The 18,091-nt window shown below is 39.9% G+C and overlaps 1 protein-coding gene across 1 annotated transcript in view; it reads left to right on the top strand.

The window, feature by feature from the left end:
• The first annotated feature begins 7,571 nt into the window (after positions 1 to 7,571).
• Positions 7,572 to 18,091, top strand: part of VIPR2 (vasoactive intestinal peptide receptor 2) — a 53,332-nt gene continuing 42,812 nt past the window's right edge. The window contains exons 1-2 of the mRNA XM_048950677.1: positions 7,572 to 7,968; positions 10,009 to 10,111. Coding sequence (XP_048806634.1) covers positions 7,915 to 7,968; positions 10,009 to 10,111 — 157 coding nt within the window. The 5' untranslated portion in view covers positions 7,572 to 7,914. The remainder of the gene's footprint in view (positions 7,969 to 10,008; positions 10,112 to 18,091) is intronic.

Raw genomic sequence — 18,091 nt, 5'->3', positions numbered from 1 at the left:
TCAGTCCCACTCCTGCTCAGCCACAGGAACGGCCTTGAACCAGATCAGACTAAAGAATATGCAGAAATAATGTCCTCAGCAAACCTGGCACTACTGTGCCACAAGGTTCATACTCGTTCTTCCTACCCTACTGTTTTTTTTTTGTTTATCAAGTTTTTTTTAGAAATGAATTCTGCCCAAGTAGGCCTTTGTTATTCACAAAGCTTATGAAAAGCTTAACATGAGCCAGCAGTGTGCTCTTGCAGCCTGAAAAGCAAATGGTATCCTGGGCTCCATCAAAAGAGGGGTGGCCAGCAGGGACAGGGAGGTGATTGTCCCCCTCTACTCTGCTCTTGTGAGGCCCCATCTGGAATACTGCATCCAAGTGTGGAGCCCGCAGTACAAAAAAAGACAGGGAGCTGTTGGAGAGGTCCAGAAGAGAGCTATAAAGATGATCAGGGGGCTGGAGCAGCTCCCCTACAAAGACAGGCTGAGGGAGCTGGGCTTGTTCAGCCTGGAGAAAAGAAGGCTGCGGGGTGACCTCATTGCAGCCTTTCAGTACCGAAAGGGAGCTTACAAAGAGGAGGGGAATCAACTCTTTGAAAGGGTTGATAACTGCAGGACAAGGGGAAATGGTTTTAAGTTGAGGGAGGGGAGATTTAGGTTGAATGTCAGGGGTAAACTCTTTACAGAGAGAGTGGTGAGGTGCTGGAACAGCTGCCCAGAGAGGCTGTGGATGCCCCGTCCCTGGAGGTGTTCAAGGCCAGGTTGGATGGGGCCCTGGGCAGCCTGGTCTAATACTAAATGTGGAGGTTGGTGGCCCTGCATGTGGCAGGGGGGTTGGAGATGCATGATCCTTGAGGCCCCTTCCAACCCTGGTCATTCTGTGATTCTGTGATTCTGGATCCTGAATGGACAAAGGCATGTAAACTGCAGAGAAGAACAGAGTACACATCTGCTCCTAATATTTCATTTTACAGACATATCCCTGCTTACCTGAACGCTTCTATTTCCTCACCCACTAACACTGGCAGCCTGTGTCACAACTACCCTGCTTCCCCCTGCTTTTCAGATGTTTACTATTTAACTTGGGCAACTAAAGTGGGTGGTATTGATTTTGTCTGTGAAACATTCCTGGAGGGGTTTGATTTGCCAACACGTATTTCTTTCCTTCTCCTATGTGGGAAAATTCCTCATACAACCATCAGTAATTCATCTCTGATTAGAGTGTCATTCAAATCATACTATGCTGGATAATTAGGCTGCTCTTACCACTGCTCTTTTTTCTGTTGGAGATAAAAATTTTAGATTGTTTAGAAGTTTGATTATGCTCAAGATGAAATTTCCCCTTTCATATCTCCTGGGTAGACTTGAGTGAAGCAATAGAAACCAAGTCTTATCTTGATAAAGATATTGACATCTCATATCTCTTCTTTCTAAAATTCTTGCTTTTAATACAACAACTAGGCTGGTGGTTATTTGAAGTTTTTACACAGAGTATCCTAAATTCCTGAAGTATGCTGAGCTTCTGTCTTCCTTCTGAAGTATTTAAAAGGAAACAAGAAAAAAAAAAACAAACCCACACAGTGTAAAAAATATTCTATCCTAAAGATATAAATACTCATAATAAATACAACCTGCATAATCATAATAAATACAACCTGTATCTCTAACTTAATGTAACTAAATATTCTCTACAATCAGTTTTGATGGAAATTTTGATGGAAAGGCTTGGACTACTTACCACAGAATAGCACAGGGACTTGGAAAAGACTCGTAGAAAAACTTTGTCTGCTTTGTTGATGCACCCAAATCCTTTTCACTGCCTGGTTAAATTCTACCCTGCAATGCAATTCATTTGCTGTCACTGTTAAAATGGGTGTCCTGAACAGTTACCTGGATATCAGTCACTACATTTATGCTCACTTCAAATTGTAGATAGAGTCAATGACTAATTCAGTCATTCTGCCAAATTTCCTTTAGCTCCTTCCCTGGTAACATATTTTACCTCAGATTTGTATTTTAGCAAGTTACTGAACCAAACGTACTCTAAAATCCTTAAGTCTTCATTTCTTTGCTCTGCACTTGTTCATCTTTCTTTACTGTGGATTGCTAATATTATACACAACACTCTGGATGAGATCTGACCAGTCCCTTGTGTGTCACCCAGCCTCATTACACTTCTAATTCTACAGTAAGCATCTCTCCTGTATGTCCTAAGATCACACTTATTTATCACAGCCATTTCACATCAATACTCATATTTGTCAAACACTGACTTGAACACACTGGAGTTCCTGCTATTATCCTTTGTCTTATGGTTGAAAAACTTATTCATTGTTCTCTAGCATGACCTTCCATTTTGCTCTCTTAAATTTTCAGCTTTTTTGTCATAATTCATTTCCAGGTTTCGTAAGATATCCAGATCCTGACATCCTGAATCACAAGATGGTTTTTTTTTGTCAAAAATTTAAAATATTATTGAAATTAATAAAGTAGGACCTCAGTTTGACCACCAAAGAACTGCACTGTTATTTCCTTTTATCCACCTATTTACACATCTACACTATTTGTCAGATCAGTTTAATCCTATTTAGCCAAATAGCTTTTTTTTTTCCTCTCATTAAGCTCCAGCATTTCATGTTTAACTAGCAATTTCTATGACACTGTATCAAATGCTTTACTAACAGCTATCTAGAATAAGTTTGATGCATTTTCTTTGTTTAGATGGAATGTTTTAGTAAACTATCAGATTCTATTTTTCATTTGCCTTCCCTTATACTCTTCTTTACTTTCCTAAAGACATGTCTGCTAGTCAGTCAATTCAATTTTTCTATAGTTTTTGAGTTTTGTTGGGTTTGGCTTTAGAGTTCTGTGCAAAGTTGATCATTTACTTTAAATTGTATCCCTCTTTTTTTTTAAAAAAAAAAAGAAGTAATAATAAGTAACCATTGCAACAACTCTAAACCAACTGGGACAATTGGTCCCTTGTTGCAGTAGAATAAAAATTACTTCTAATTTTCTGAAATGAAAATATTTCTTTACGTTCAGGAAAACTCATAAATCACCAATCAAACCTAGAACTTCATAGTAAATCATATGGGACATGGTATTAGCCAAGTATTTTCTAGAATACCCACTGCCCAAATTATTTACTTTACATTAAATTTTTACCATTTAAATACCAGATTCTACTCCCTCTAGCCATGTTAATATAACAGAATGCCCATTAATTTAGCATGTTCAATAGATATTAATAACAGAATCTGCTTACAATGGAAATAGGAAAAATAGTATCCCCTGGTCACAAGAATTGAAAAGTTTTCTTGCACTGAAGAGTCATTTTTGAAATCAAAGAAGACTTGAGAGTCGTACAGATTTTAGGGAGAGAGTATGAAATTGCATAATTTACACTAAGTCTATTATAGACTACACACAAGTCTTCCACAAACAGCATCCCTGTGCTACATTCAGACTGAAGACTTCATTGTTACAGACACCTCCTTATGCAAACCAAGTGAGTCCTGAAATCAACACAGCAAAATGAAGTCTTCCTTTTTTCCCCCTCTTTTATATTTAAATAACTTCTTTGTATTTCTAAGCTGTACAAACATAATTTTTTTAGTAGCCAAGCTACTTGCAAATTATAGAAAGATCTCTCCGGAGACTTTGAAGACTTCTTCATGTCATTGTTTTGTTGCTTATGTGAGTGTACTGTTTGGATATATCTGTTATGCTGTTATTGGTAAACTGCCATTTTGCAGGCCAGTGTGAAAAGAAACAAACAAAAAGCAGTTCATGGAGCAGTTCAAGCATTACCACTAACAGACATGATCTCAGCTACAGCCTGAAGCTATAGTATGAACTACTATTCATGTCTAGAGACAGCAGGGGACTCCTGATGATGCTTAAGTACAGCCTTTCCTAAGAAAACTTTCCCTTCTGCATAGCACTGCTTTGTTTATGAAACAAGCACTGGGTTCAAGAAGTGATGTAGATAGAGAGTGACCACCAACGACTGCAAAAGTTCAAAATAGTTAGGAGGACTTTTCGAATGTGAACATCTGACGGGAGAGGCAGATTAGAAACGACTAAAGCTCCTTTTGTTTATTCAGAGAATCTGCATATTATATTCACCTCTGACAGCAACTACTGCATTTGGTACAGATGGTCACCTGTTGCACAGTAGCAACAATACGATGCTCTTCACAGGGCCACCAGCCCCTTGAAGCCTGGGCAAGGTTGTCAGTTCCCACAAGCATGAGCACGACACAAATGGTTGGCTCCACTCAGGCACAGAAGTCCATACAAAGAAAAGGCAGTTTATCTATTGTGCTTCAATCGGTTAATTGAAACAGGCTCAATAATACCACGTTTTAACAGTTCAGAAAAAAATACTGATGTGATTTTTTTTCTTCATTTTCTACAAAATAAAAGCTCCTACCACTAGTACCTGAAAGGCACAAGCAAATTTTTCCTTTTTCATGGAAACCCTCTCTAAATACCACTTCCATTGCTAATGAAATCTTCCCTTACACATCTGCACTGCAGAAAACAAGGCCTAATGAAATACAAGACGACAGAACAGTGCACCGTGGGGCATTTAAGAACATCTCACAAAGACTTAGTGTGAAGAGCACCCCTTTTGCACTTTGACCTAGGTCTGTGTTCTATACTAAGACAAAGATCCCTCCGACTTCTAGAAAGTAGAACTAGAAAAACATACAATAGCTTAAGGTCACCAGTCCTGAAAGAGTCACGTGGTCCAAGACAGCTTGTATGCATTTTGAGGAAAATCCTAAGTTTCTTTATACTGTTTGGGTATTTGGGGCAAATGTATGGTATGAATTCTGTAAACAATGTTTTTTAGATGGTTGAAGAAAAGAAAAACTTTCAAGCAGCAACAGCAAAGACAAGAGCATGATTTGTATTTAGACATTTTCAAAACATCTTGAACTCCACAAACAACATAAATAAGGCTTCAGCAAAAAGGGGATCAATGTAATCACTTCAGTATGGAAAGCTGTCAGCTTCTCCATGTGCCTGCAAAAATCTGACCAGCTACTGATTGCCTACGGCACGTAACAGAGGTCTCTGAAGCGACAGTACAGAACAGAAAGTACTTGTTATTGGTACAGTAACTACTACAAATCTTTCTTTGTAGGCAGACTCTTCCAACATCTGGAATGCAAGAAAACTTTTCATCTTTTCTAAGTGTTATGGGAACAGAGAGCTCACAGGACATTGACATTCATCGATGGGACCATTATCTACATTGACATTAATCGATGGGACCATTATCTGTTGCTAAATTCCCATAATCATGTTATTGCCCATTCTATACACCAGATACTGCTGATTCAAAGCAGTATCCAATTCAACCAAACTTTTTCACCATCTCCTTTGAGAAGAGGAGGAATTTCTCTCCTTCTTGGACTTCATCCTCTTCCTGCATGTCAGCTCAGTCTGTGCCAAGAGGGCACCTCCATGAAATCTCTCTAATCTTTCCTACAAATTTACCAGGACATTCCTGGAAATGACAAGTCTGCTTATGTTTATATGCTTTTTTGCTTTCCTCCTAACACTATCCACTCTTGGTTGCCTAAGAGTATCAGTCTAATTTCTGTATATCTCCATACATACAGCTGTTTTAGTTATTTTTTTGTTTCAATTTTTCCTCTACAGCTGCTGTGACAGTGCACTGAACTGTGCTATGTTTAAGCAAAAATAACTTGAATTAACATTTTCCAGACTTCATCTGTGAATACTTTTTGTCCTCTTTGGACAAAAAAAGGAAAACAAAAATACTTAGCTATATCTAAATGAAAACATTAGTATTTGATGCATCTCTCTTTCATCTGTTGTCTCTTTCATGTCAAAGAGTCATTGGGAATAGTGACAGAAGCAATGTCTGGGAAATATCTGATAATTTTAATTTTTGTCTCAAAATGTTGACTCTTCGAAAACAAAATATCACAAAAATCTGACTCTGGACAATCTTCTGATAGAACAGACACAAGTTTCAAAACTTCTTTGCTAATTCCACAACATGTGGGTTGCCTTATACCCAAGATACAAATTACTGTCATTCCACAAAAGGAATGACAATTTCCAAGAATGTTTCTACACAAAATGTTAACACTAATTTGTTAATTGGTTTTCCCAGGAATCTCAGCTGCAGCAGACTAATGAATCATTTGCTGAAAGAACTGAACACTGGGTTTTAGTGTCTGGCATCTCTTATATCAGCTGCTGAGGCAGTTCTGCTGATGGACAGTCTGCATGACAGCTCCTCTACATAAGGGTCTGCTGTCCAGTTCACTGCTGAAGTATCTGAAGAGCCCTGAGATTTTGAAATTTCACTCAGAAACTGTATTTAATGACTATTTTCTTAGCAGGGAGTCATTCGTCACGAAGTGCAGTAACTTCTAAAGAAGTAAGGATTTTCCAAAGACTAGAAATAACAGTAAGACATCAAATTCTGTAATAGAGGGGAAAAGGTATTGAGATTCTTATTTTGGAATCCCTGATGGCTCTGAAGAAAGAACAGTCCTAGTTAGCAGGTGTCAACAACCAGGAAACCAAAGAGGAACCTCAGACTAGTCTCGGGAATCACACAATTACAGAATGGCTTGGGTTGAAGGAGACCTCAAAGATCATCTAGTTCCCAGCCCTTGCAATGTGCAGCTCCTCATTTCCAAGATGTTTGACCTGTGGGTCTGCCCCAGAGGCTGAGAGGTATCGGCACAGGAAGGTTCCCCTCCACAGCTGCTGTTTTTGGCGTGGATACTATCTGACATTTCAGTTCACCTGTCATGTACAGATCAAATTCAATCCAAAGGAGGTACAATTTTCTTTTACAGTGAAAATCCTTCCACTGCTTGCTGATACACCATCCTACAAAAAGTCTTTATTTCTACTTTAATATTTCCTTCTACTCTCAGCACGCAGGTCATAACTCTGCTCAGTACAGCACGTAGTGTTTCTTCTTAATGGTATGACAGAGGTGATAATCAGATCTTTGTTATTAACATTTTTGCAAATGGATTTTAAAAATACGAATGCTCTCTTCAGCTTTGTCTCAGAAGTGTCCTTGGTTCTGCTTATAGCTGATTATTTTGGGTGGCCTAAGACTGTGCAGGAGTCTTATGTAGCCCACTCAGTCCCTTTTAATATATACCATTGAAATTACAGCACATATAAAGACAGCAGAAAAACAAACCTAATTTATTCTCATTCTCATCCCAAAGCCAGCTCGTGAACTCTGTTTTTTTGTGGCAGCATGCATGGGTTCACACGAATCTCACTAAAATAAATATTCTACATGTCTTGTGAGGCGGTAAGGCTGCCCTGCCCCGGTCTCTTCTTGGCACACCCTACACCCGTTCGTGGGTTCGTGCTTTTACCTGTGCCCGCTGCCGGCACTCCGTGCGCCTGGGACAGCCACGAGGGCTGCTCTGTACGAGCAGAAGGGCTCCTCTGGCAGCAAGAGGCTGGCAGAGAGCGGGAACGCTGCCAGGAGCCCCAGGGAGCACCTGAAGGGCGCCGGGGGGACGTCCCGTCGAAGGGCAGCGGCTCGCACTTCTGGGAGGGAGCGGGAGCGGCGAGAAGAGGGAGGAGGAGAAAAGCAGAGGAGAGGGGTTGAGGAGTAAGCGGGAGGAAAGCGAGCCGGAGTGCAGAGGAGGAGCTGTACGCAGCGAGGCTGCGGGCAGCGCACAGTCGGGCCGGGAGCTGCCAGCCGGGGCGGGCGGCCGGCGGGGGCAGGCGCGGGAGCCGCCTACAGCCGCAGGGCGGCGGCCGCCCGAGGGGCAGGGGCTCGGCCGGGCGCCCCTCGGGCCCTATGGTGCGGCGGCGGGACCCGGCTGCTGCTCGCCGCCTTCCGAGGGGGCCCGCGGAGCGGCGCGGGGCAGCGCGGCCCGCCGGCACTCGGCTGACATGAGGAACCTGCCGATCCTCCTCCTCCTCTCCCTCAGCTGGAACCTGCGGCGGGTAAGTCGGCGGGCGCTCAGGCGGAGCGGAGCAGGTGCGGGAGAGCGCCTCGTGAGAGGGAGTGCGGGCGCCGCGGACGGAGCAGAAGGCGCTGCTCTGCCCCGCCGGGACCGAGGTGTTTCACGGGTGCTGCTGTAAAAATCAGCCCGAGTATGAAAACCTTTAAGGTGCCTTCCGTTCATATCTGCGTTTTTAAGCATCGATCCGTCTAATCCCTGCTTACAAACAACCTGCGCTTGGGAAAGCAGGGCGATGCACTTCGGTGACCGGCCCTGAGCGAGTGCCCTCGGCATTCCTTCTGGGGTCCTGGATGTAACAGGGCGCTGTCAGGCTGGAGCCCCCCATCTCCTCAGCCTGGAGAGGTACGTCTGGAGGGCTGTGTGCTGTGGCAGCTGTCCGGTTTGGCACACGTTCTGTGTTTGAAAAGTGATGTTGCATTGCCTTCAAGTGCAACCAAATTGATGTTCTCAAAGTAATCTTCACTATAGATCACCGATAGCGGGAAGCCTGTATTTACTCCACAAGTGCCAGAGGTCGAAGATTTGCAAGTTTTCTTCATCTCAGTAGCTGATTTGATTTGCTCTTCAACTATTTAACGTTTCTGTGCAGTGGAACTCACCCTCCTCAGACTTGCTAATCATAACACTTTTTGATGCGTAAGAGATCTACTGAATGTTTGCAATTGGGAAAGCATTTTCTTTTTCTTTCCAAAATCTGTTACGTGAAAGGAAAATCTAGATAAGTCACTACGTTTACTCAAGCCTTCATTAGAAATAGGAGCTATTTGGAGAGCAGACAGTACATAGCAAAGTGATATCTTCAGTTTAACTCTGAACATCCTGTGATAACTGCTGGAAATCCTAATTTAAGGATCTGGACTCCCTAGAAGAAATCTACTTGAAAGTGTAGAATAAAAACAGTCGTAATATGGTAAAAGGAGGTAAGGCTCTGATGTGAAATGATTAGTTTGGAGGAGAAGAGACATTCATATGAGTTTTATAGCAGCCCCTGCTGTGCTTATGGCCACCACACTGCATTCTAAATAGCTGTGCACCTGGCTACCAGGAGCCTGTAGGACAACAGGTTCTCAGTCCTAACTCTGGCTCCAAGGTTCTTGGATCTACAATCACATATTAATTATTGCCATTATGAAAAGTTGTGTGTGATGAATCATAGGCTATTACCAGACTCTGCTGTTGTCTCCTAGAAAAAGGAGGAAAGATCTCGCTTTTACTGTGGGGGTATGTGTCCTTTCTTTCTACTGGATGACTGAAGTACACGTACCGATGTTTTATTTCAGTATGATCTCTGAGAATCCAACTGATATCAGCACAGTTTCCGGTGCCTTTTTTTGTCTCCCATCTCCATCCCTGTCTCTTCCCATCAACATAAATAAGCAGAGTCAGAGCCATAAATGAATGAAGAGAATACAATTTTAAAAATAGGATTTTAAAAGGAAGGCTTTTTTCCCGTGTAGCACTTGCTTGAATCAAACAATCATGCTCTGAGACCTTCAGAGATAAAGTATACATGGTGGAAAAAGGAAGAAGAAAATCAAAATTTACCATGTCAAAGATAATAAAGGCTGACCAGTTTTCATGTTCTGTCACTCATATTGAAACTTTCAGCTTCCTGACTTGAAGAGCATATGCTTAAAGAAAGATGGGGGGGAGGGGAGGAAGCAGCAAATGTGTTATTTTCCTGCTTCAGTTTAACCAATTGCTTTTCTGGAAAAAGGGAAGCAACAGCATTAGTGAATTCACTAGATAGTGAAGTATTTTTGTGTAAATGACAATCGGCTTTGGAGTGCTACATGGAGAATCATTAAATGCTCTAGTGCATTACTTTAATATTTTGTTCTGAGAAGTCCTTATGTGAGAAGCCAAAGTGGGCACTGACTGTGTGTGCAAAATGCCCAGCACATACTTGGTAAAAATAGCATCAGTTCAGGTTGTGGTTTTCACTATCAGTAGTTGCACCCTTCATAAAGCATTTTGATTTGTGTTTCAAGACCCTGGCTTCTTTGTTAATTTGACACAGGTGATTGGTGTCCATCCAGAATGCAGATTTCAGCTGGAGATTCACAAGGAGGAAACAAAATGCATGGAACTTTTAAAGCATGCAAAACCAGTGGACTACAAAGGTAAGAAAAGATGAACTATAATGTAGAGAAAACTGGAGTATCACATTTTTCTCTCTTCATCTTTTTTGCTCGCTCAGTTGCAGTTGCCACATTTCTCTATATTGTGCATATAATTTCTATGTATTCTGGATCACATGCAGCTTTAGCCTTAAAATTGCAACTGGAGTTAGCGTATGGTGAGAATTGTGCCAGGCTGGGCATGCACTGGGTGTGATGCGGGATGAGAGAAAGTGTATGCTCGTGCTATGTTGCACGGGCAGAGGAGCTGTGTGCTGATGGTGACAGGGAACAACAAGGAACTGAGAACTGAGGAAAAGCTAAAAGCCTTGGTACAAAAATCTCTCTCTGGAACTTGTTAAAAGTAAAATACTAGTAGTAGAATCACTGGGTTTAGCAGGCAGAAGATGATGTAGGCAAAAGATAACATTCACCCCAAGAAGACCACAGTCATGCAAAGGAAAAATTGGACAATAGTGTGACATTCAGAAAATTAATATCCTATGTTACTGTAGTGCTTTTACTTTCTTTGCAAATATACCCAATGGTAATTTGAAATTGAAAGGAAGAATTTATCTTTTATGTATTTTTTTTATGTTTGCATTTTATTTGAAAGGCAGAACTTTGTTAAAAATTGGAGCTTTTTAGGAAAGTTGGAAGTCAGTATTGAATTTCTGTGTTGCTTTTGTTTGCTTGTTTTGTCTTTTAAACTAGCAAAAGTATAAGTGTTTTATAATTAATTATCTTTTGTAAACAGTATGCCAGAACACACGAGCAGGGTAAAGTTCTTCTTGGAACGCTTTATTTGCATGCATTACATGCCCAATGCTCTTCTGGTAACATGTAAAATATTGAAGGGAAGGGTGGGTTTTCAGCAAGGTGCTGGAAAAGAAGTGGGAGACTTTAGATCTAAGAGCAACTGCATGCTTTTAAGTCCAAAGGAAGATCTTGATATTTGCAAAGTAGTGACACATCATTAAATTTCTGTTGTCAAACGCTTTTCAGGTGGTTGTATGTAGTTTCAAATTAGTTTGATTGAATTGGTCATTGATGTCCTGCCTTTTTCTCTTGTAGTCCAGGTGCATGGCATCTCAGAATAACTGGGCTCCTTGGAAGATTGCAGCTCTTGTAGTGCAGTAGTTTTCCCTTGGTACTGTTAGATGATACGTGGTATATTTGTTTTTTCACAATCTGTTTTGAATTCTGTCTGAAGATGGTACCTTAAGGATCTGCCACCAGCAATGTCCTATGAGCATAAACACCAATCTCAAGTCAGGATCCCTTCTCCACTCCACTTTTTGATTTGGGAGAATAAGTTCCTCAGTGTATGCTCCAATACCAATTTAGATACAATAAAATAATTATAAGGATCATCAGTAGTTTGTGTTTTAGTACAAGCTATTTTTGATTAATCCAGATCAGTAATTAAAACTATTATAATAAAAATACACCATTTACATTTTATTTGTATGAGTGATAAGATAGATGGCTGTTACACAAATAATATGAGTGTGAAGCCAGATGGATAAATAATTATTGGCCTGCTTAATGAATTAAATGATGAATTAATAAACACATTATTAGCTATTATAAGGCTTTGAAAGTCAAGCTTTCTTGAAGATCTGTTTTTGTGATCCAGATACTAGGCTACTCCAAGGGAATCCCTGTCATGCACAACAGTTTTATTTTGGGCTTCCCAGGGGAAGAAGTTTTTTCTGGCAATGTTTCTGCCAGAGTGGGGAAGATGGGGGCTTCCTGACAGCAAACTGCTGTGTAAGAGCTTTGTATCTTGGAAGACTGTATGTCTGATGCTGTTGATTCAGCCCTGCAGGTAGAGATAATGCAGCAGTGGAAGGATTTATGCATTTAATTGAATGCCTGGCTTAAACAAATGGAATATTCCACTTCAGAGGAGATTGGAACGTAGCCCCAATGGTAACGAACCCTTAGAAACTGTATGTTTGATATAATAGAACATACCCTGTGCTTCATGTTATAGATATCTTCACTAAGAACTTGACCAGAAGAGTCTATGTCAGAAACATCCATTTCCTAAAATATTAATTCTCTCTGTGTCCTTATTTTCCTAATAAACTCTGCATTCATGGAGAGATGTAAGGAATATTAAAACAGAGACATGCCGATTGTTGCAGTGATGCTCTGACTGCTGATAAAGAAGAGTTACTAATGAAAATTGGCAAGCTGGAACTGGTCCAAGCTCTAACTCTGCCCCCAAAACTTGTATTGCACTTGAAATCAATTCATTACAATAAATCCACAAAAACCACTTTGGTTTTTCCTGAATGAGAAAGATAACTGTACAGTCCTTGTCACACATCAGTAAATGCTACCTGCCTCACAAAAGTTGCAGTGAAACCCAAGGTTCTGTCTAGGATTTGGAAACGAAGGCTCAGTGGGAGGCTTGAGCCCCAGTTCAAATTATCAATTATTAAAATGTTTCTTTTAACTTTTGGAACAGCTGTGTGGCCTTCACAGCTCTGTGTAATACGCTCCAGAATTTGACCAGCATACACCACTAATGAATTTTGGAACTGCTGAGTTTCATGGGACAGGCAGTTTTTTCTTTGGTTGGACAGTAATTACATTAGGAATACTGTATATATGTTGACTATTCTCAACTGTGTGGTAGGGACACATTGAGGAAAGATTTAATGATAATGGGTATTTTTTTTACATCATAAAATGATGTTATAGTCATCTACCTTATGACATGCAGTAGAATTTAACTGAGTAAATCATTAGCTATGAAGTCCACAAAGACCTTGCTTCATGGTTGAAGAAGGCATCAGTTTTTCATGGAAACACTGTATAAATGCTCTGTAAATATCCTTTGAACAATGTTAATGATATATTAAAAGCACATAACTTTCTACTTCGCACCCTTTGGGGCAATTTCAGGCATTAGCCTCTCTTCTGTTAGTGGAGAGCATTGCGCTCCTTGTAGGGGAAAAAAGCCACTCTCCAGAGGTCTGTGTTGGGGCCTTTGCCTGTGTGGTGATCTCTAGCAAATCTAGTTGCTTATTCAATAAAGACAGCCTCCATCCTCATTTGTTTATTCCCAAAGTACAGATGCACCTAAGCTGGAAGCCTGAGAGGTGGGGTGAGGTTTTTTGTCATCTTGTTTTCAGAGGGCAGGTGATTTCCATTTCTAAATTGCTCAGAAGTTGCAGACCTTGAGGTCTGTATGAGAAAACAGTATTTCATCTTTTACCTTCTACCCATGGCTTGTGTTTTCACAATAAAATAGAAAGCTCCTATTATATAAATTGTACACACATAAAAATTGGCTGATTGCAAATTTTGGCATTTCCTCTGTATTTAGAATTTTACCTTACAGAACAATTGATTCATTTCTGTTCCTTTAAGTGAAAAGTGAAGTCTTAGAATCCAAATGTTAAAACTAAATCAACAGACAGGATTCTAGAACAAGAAGTATATGTATATATATATATATATATGTATGTATGTATTTTAATTCATTTTGGACTGAATGGCTATATAATTAAATGAGTCTTTTTGGATCTTGCTCTCCAGAATGCATTTTTGTGAGACCTGTCTGCCAGACAACATATTTACTTTAAATATGACATCTTAACACTGAGGAAAGAATACAGGTGGAAAGAGAAATGGCTTTGGAAAAAGAAGTTAAACCGTAATCTAACCAATGGAATTACCGTCAGTAGAATTTCACGCGGTGATTCCAACACCAAATTTCTCTGAAAGCTCTTCAGAATGGTGGGGTAAATATTCTAATGGACCAAAAGCTAGTTTGTCTAACTAACCTCTGCTATTAAGGTTATTTCTCCAGTAAGGAAGGTGTCTGTCTTGCATTCCAGACTCACACGCACACGTATATAACTCTGTGTTGCACAAGTGAAGGACTGACTGTGAGTGTAATTATGCCAACCTGAAGATCGCTCTCTTCTCTTGCTTATGTTGGAGACTTACACAAAGCTGGATGAGGTGTTTCTCCTGATGGGTCCCCTCTTTCTTAATCCTTGCAGTCTTTTCAGGGTCCTCTGTCAGTTCCTGTTTGTTTTTGCACTTGTTTGCTCTGTAAGGTGTGTTCCGTAGAATCATGGACTGGCATAGATAGGAATGGACCTTACAGATCCTCAAGCTCCAAATCCGCTGCTGTGGGCAAGGCTGTCAGCTCAGTAGTCAGGGTTATGTTTTGGTTAGACTGCTTAGATTTATCTGAGGTAGCATTAAATATAGAATTTAATGATAACTGGACCATGGAACTTCTTTCACACAGCACCAGTGGGTTGTTAAGGAACACTTTGGCTTTTTCAGATCTGAATTGCTGCCTTTCTTGCTGTAGTACAAGCATGCTGCTTTTTGGTTCACACAATTTTTAAAAAATATTTAAGGAGCTGAGGGGTCTGCTTTGAATGTTTGGTTACTCATGGTTTGAATTAGTTGAACTGTCATTGTTAATGGAACCATGTAAAACTGTCTATGGTGAAAGTTATACTTTATTATTTCAGAGCAGAAAATAGCTGGCTAGTCTTATGAGGAGCCAGACCATAGGTGAGAAAGTACTTTGAATGAAAGAAGGTATGGGAAGTGTAGTTTCCTACTGAAAACTAACTAATCTGTGATAAATAAAAAGATCAAGAAAATATCCTGGTCAGCCTCATTCCAAATTCCACATCATGGAGTTACTAAGAGTGACAGTAAGAAATGTATTTTTCAAAGAAAGGAAGCATTGAGTGGCCACAGGTATATTCTGCAATTTTGAAGGTCTAAAATTCCTGTGCCCCCAAAAGGTAAATAGAAAGTGAGCAGTGGATGTTAATAATTGGAGCCCTGAAAAATAAGTTGTACATCTGTAAGAGAATTAATTTTGCTCTCTGGAAGATTCTTAAGAAACATCTGCCCTGTGTAGTTTTGAATTTGAGTGCTGGTAGAGACGTCTTTGGCCATGGCAGGCATCCATGACATCAATGAAGAAGCAATTCTGAATACCAAAGCTCTAAAAAATTACTGGTTAATACAACAAATAGCTCATAGATGAGAATCTCTCCAATACTTTACTTTCAATATTTTCTGGTGAATTCTCTATGAAAACGAGATTGATATTTAATGGTATTAGCAGCTTTGACCATATTATACCATAATTGACTATATGATAATTATTTTTTCTGTATATTAAAAAGAATTTTTGTGTAGTGAGATGGGAATGCAGTGTACTTACACAAAACATATGCTGTTGTAAGTAATTGGAAAGTGAGATATACTTTGTAGAAAGTTTGAATGGAAGAACTTGCATATTTCATTACATTACTCTAAGAATATATGAATTACCTCAAAAAATAAAATAGACCTGTTGATTTTTGGTTTTCTGGTGGGCAGATGTTCTTCAGAAAGGAAATAATGTTCTTTTAAATGTTTTGTTAAGTGAAAACTTGAGTAATCCTCCAGGAAGCATCAAGAACACAATTTTTAACACTCCTACTAATAGGACTGGCTTTTAAAAATCTGTAAATGGCAAATGTCTTAGGTCAATAGGAGATTAAAATCTATTGTTTTGATGTTTATTTTTATTAGTTCTATCTGGTATAGTGTGTGTAAACTTCCAAAATTCTGCTTGCTGTGCATGATTCGTTTCTGTTGATCAGTAATTTAAAAAGTTTATATTTCCATTTCCTCTGTTTCTGACTAATCAGAGCTTTTATACACTGTGCACAGTTTCACAAGAGTGTTTTCGTTAAAGACAGGCGTATTGGAGGTGCTTCTGGACAGCGTTGCAGCCTATCTTCTCACATACACACGAGCATGTTTCTGCCAGCTCGTGGACCTGTTCCACCCATAGGCATGGAGCAGAGCAGAGTGCAGGCATCAGGCACCTCTTGGGAGGCATCGGGCCATGGGTGGGAGTAATGACCAAGCCTGATGCAGGGAACAAGGGTTAGAAAGCCCTAGAATGTCCAGGTAGGGCCACAGCAGTGAGTCAGGGCCCAGGTGGAAGCAGGCATGGGCATGGCTGTGGGGAGGTTGAAGATGTGCACCAGCAGCACAGCTGAAGACCCAGGCCTGAGCTGGGATGGGACCATGGTCAGAAGACTGGGACATCCCTAGCTCAGGCTGCACAGGAACACTGTGATGTATTCAGGTTCTGGGCAAAGGTACATGGAAGATAATTTTAGCAAAGTAACTTCAAACAGCAAAGGCTTTTGCCACTGTCTTCTTCCTGCTACCTCTTTGAGCTGTTCTTCTGTGTTTTCTTTGCTTCCAATTTACTAGCTCATTGTTTCTGGACCCCCTCCTTTTCCTTTCTTTCTTATTACTCGTATTAAAATGTAGAAAGAATTTCATTCCGTATATGTTCATAAATTCCCATGTAGCCTAAATTACATGCAGTGGTGTTCAGACCTACAGTCTGGAAAACATTGCCCATAAGAGGTGAGGTTGTTTCTGCTTTGTCAAGTTAAGTACAAAAATCAAAATGTTTCCCTGCTTGAAAAACAAACCATAGAGTAGTTGACAACTTCCTGGCGGATTTTCAAAGGAATTTCACTTTGTTTCATGTATCATGAACATTTAGTTTAAAAAAATGTTAAACCTCTCTCTGAATTGGCAATTTTAAAATCCAAATGCAAAGTGCCACCTAGTGGCTATTATATGTGTGTGTGTATGTATATATATATATATACATATATATATATATATCTGCAGCATTTTCAAGTGGTAACCCAGTGTTATACTGTAAGAGGTGAAGAAGCATGTTTATAAGCAAGCTTATTTCTCAGAGACCAAGTGTCAGGTAGAAGGACGATGAATATGCCTATATGGAAACTGCAAAAAATGAGAAACAAAATTTAGGTTATAGTCTTTAAAAATTCCTTTCATTATGAGGTATCTGGAGGTATATCACAAGCATTACAGACCAAACATTCAAGTCAAGTAAATTATATGTTTTCTACTAGGTAAGAATATTAGCATATGACCCTCTGACAATAGTTCATGTATCTCAGTGTTGACTGTAAAATGAGACAATGGTAAAGAGCAGTATCTGCTTGAAGTCCTGCAAATCCCATCTAGGTCTCTGTTTTGAATTTCCAAGATTGGCAGGAAACTAATTGCAGTTTTCAGTCGTGCATGATGAAACTTATGCTGTACTATGAGGGAAAGCTGACATGGAAAAGGCAGGCTTATGGAAGTTTATGGACTTGTTCAACAAGTATGTAGTAATTGGAGTGGGAATGGGAAAAGGTGAGCTGAGAGCCCAGAAATGTGAGTATTGTTTCGCAGTTAGTCTTCTAGAAGCCTCTAGCAATACAGTGTGCAATAACAGGCACATTTCAGCTGTTAGCTGTAGACCAGTTTTCAGAATCACACTGTAGTTGTTCAGTGAATATAAATGCTTCTAGGACATCTTAGCAGTTTTCTCAGATTTCCTGTACGATAGTAAATACACTTACAGGTATACGTAAATTGAGGCGTGATGCTCATAGAATTCTGATGACAAACACTCAGACTTCTTTCTGATGATTGTTGATGCATTTGAAAGTGTTCTGTAGAAATGCATCTTTTGTGCTATTTCATCTGTTTGATTGAAGGAGTACAAAAAGCTATCGTTTTTTTCTCTACAGTAAATGCCTCTAAAATCCTAAAATACCGAGGAAGATCTGAGGTAAAACATCTATTCCATGCAAATTGTTTGTGACTTGTAAAGTTTTGAACATCAAAAATTTGCATACTGTTTTACTTCCTGCCAAGCTATCTTCAAGATGTAAAGCAAATTGTGTTGATAGATAGTGATGAGAATTACACTTGGACCACTGTATTTCTGTGTGAGATTTTATGTTAAGCAAAGCTTGAATAAGAGTTTGGGAATTCCGTGATTTGGTTGTTAGGATTTTTGTTTTTGTGTGTGTTACTGATGACACTCCAAGGTCTACACTGTTCAGCTGCCTTTTTAGCGAAAGCTTTTCTTAGTCCATATAGTAGCACGAT

The sequence above is a fragment of the Lagopus muta genome, chromosome 7 (assembly GCF_023343835.1).
Source record: "Lagopus muta isolate bLagMut1 chromosome 7, bLagMut1 primary, whole genome shotgun sequence".
NCBI classification, from domain to species: domain Eukaryota; kingdom Metazoa; phylum Chordata; class Aves; order Galliformes; family Phasianidae; genus Lagopus; species Lagopus muta.
This window is presented reverse-complemented; position numbering and strand designations above follow the sequence as displayed.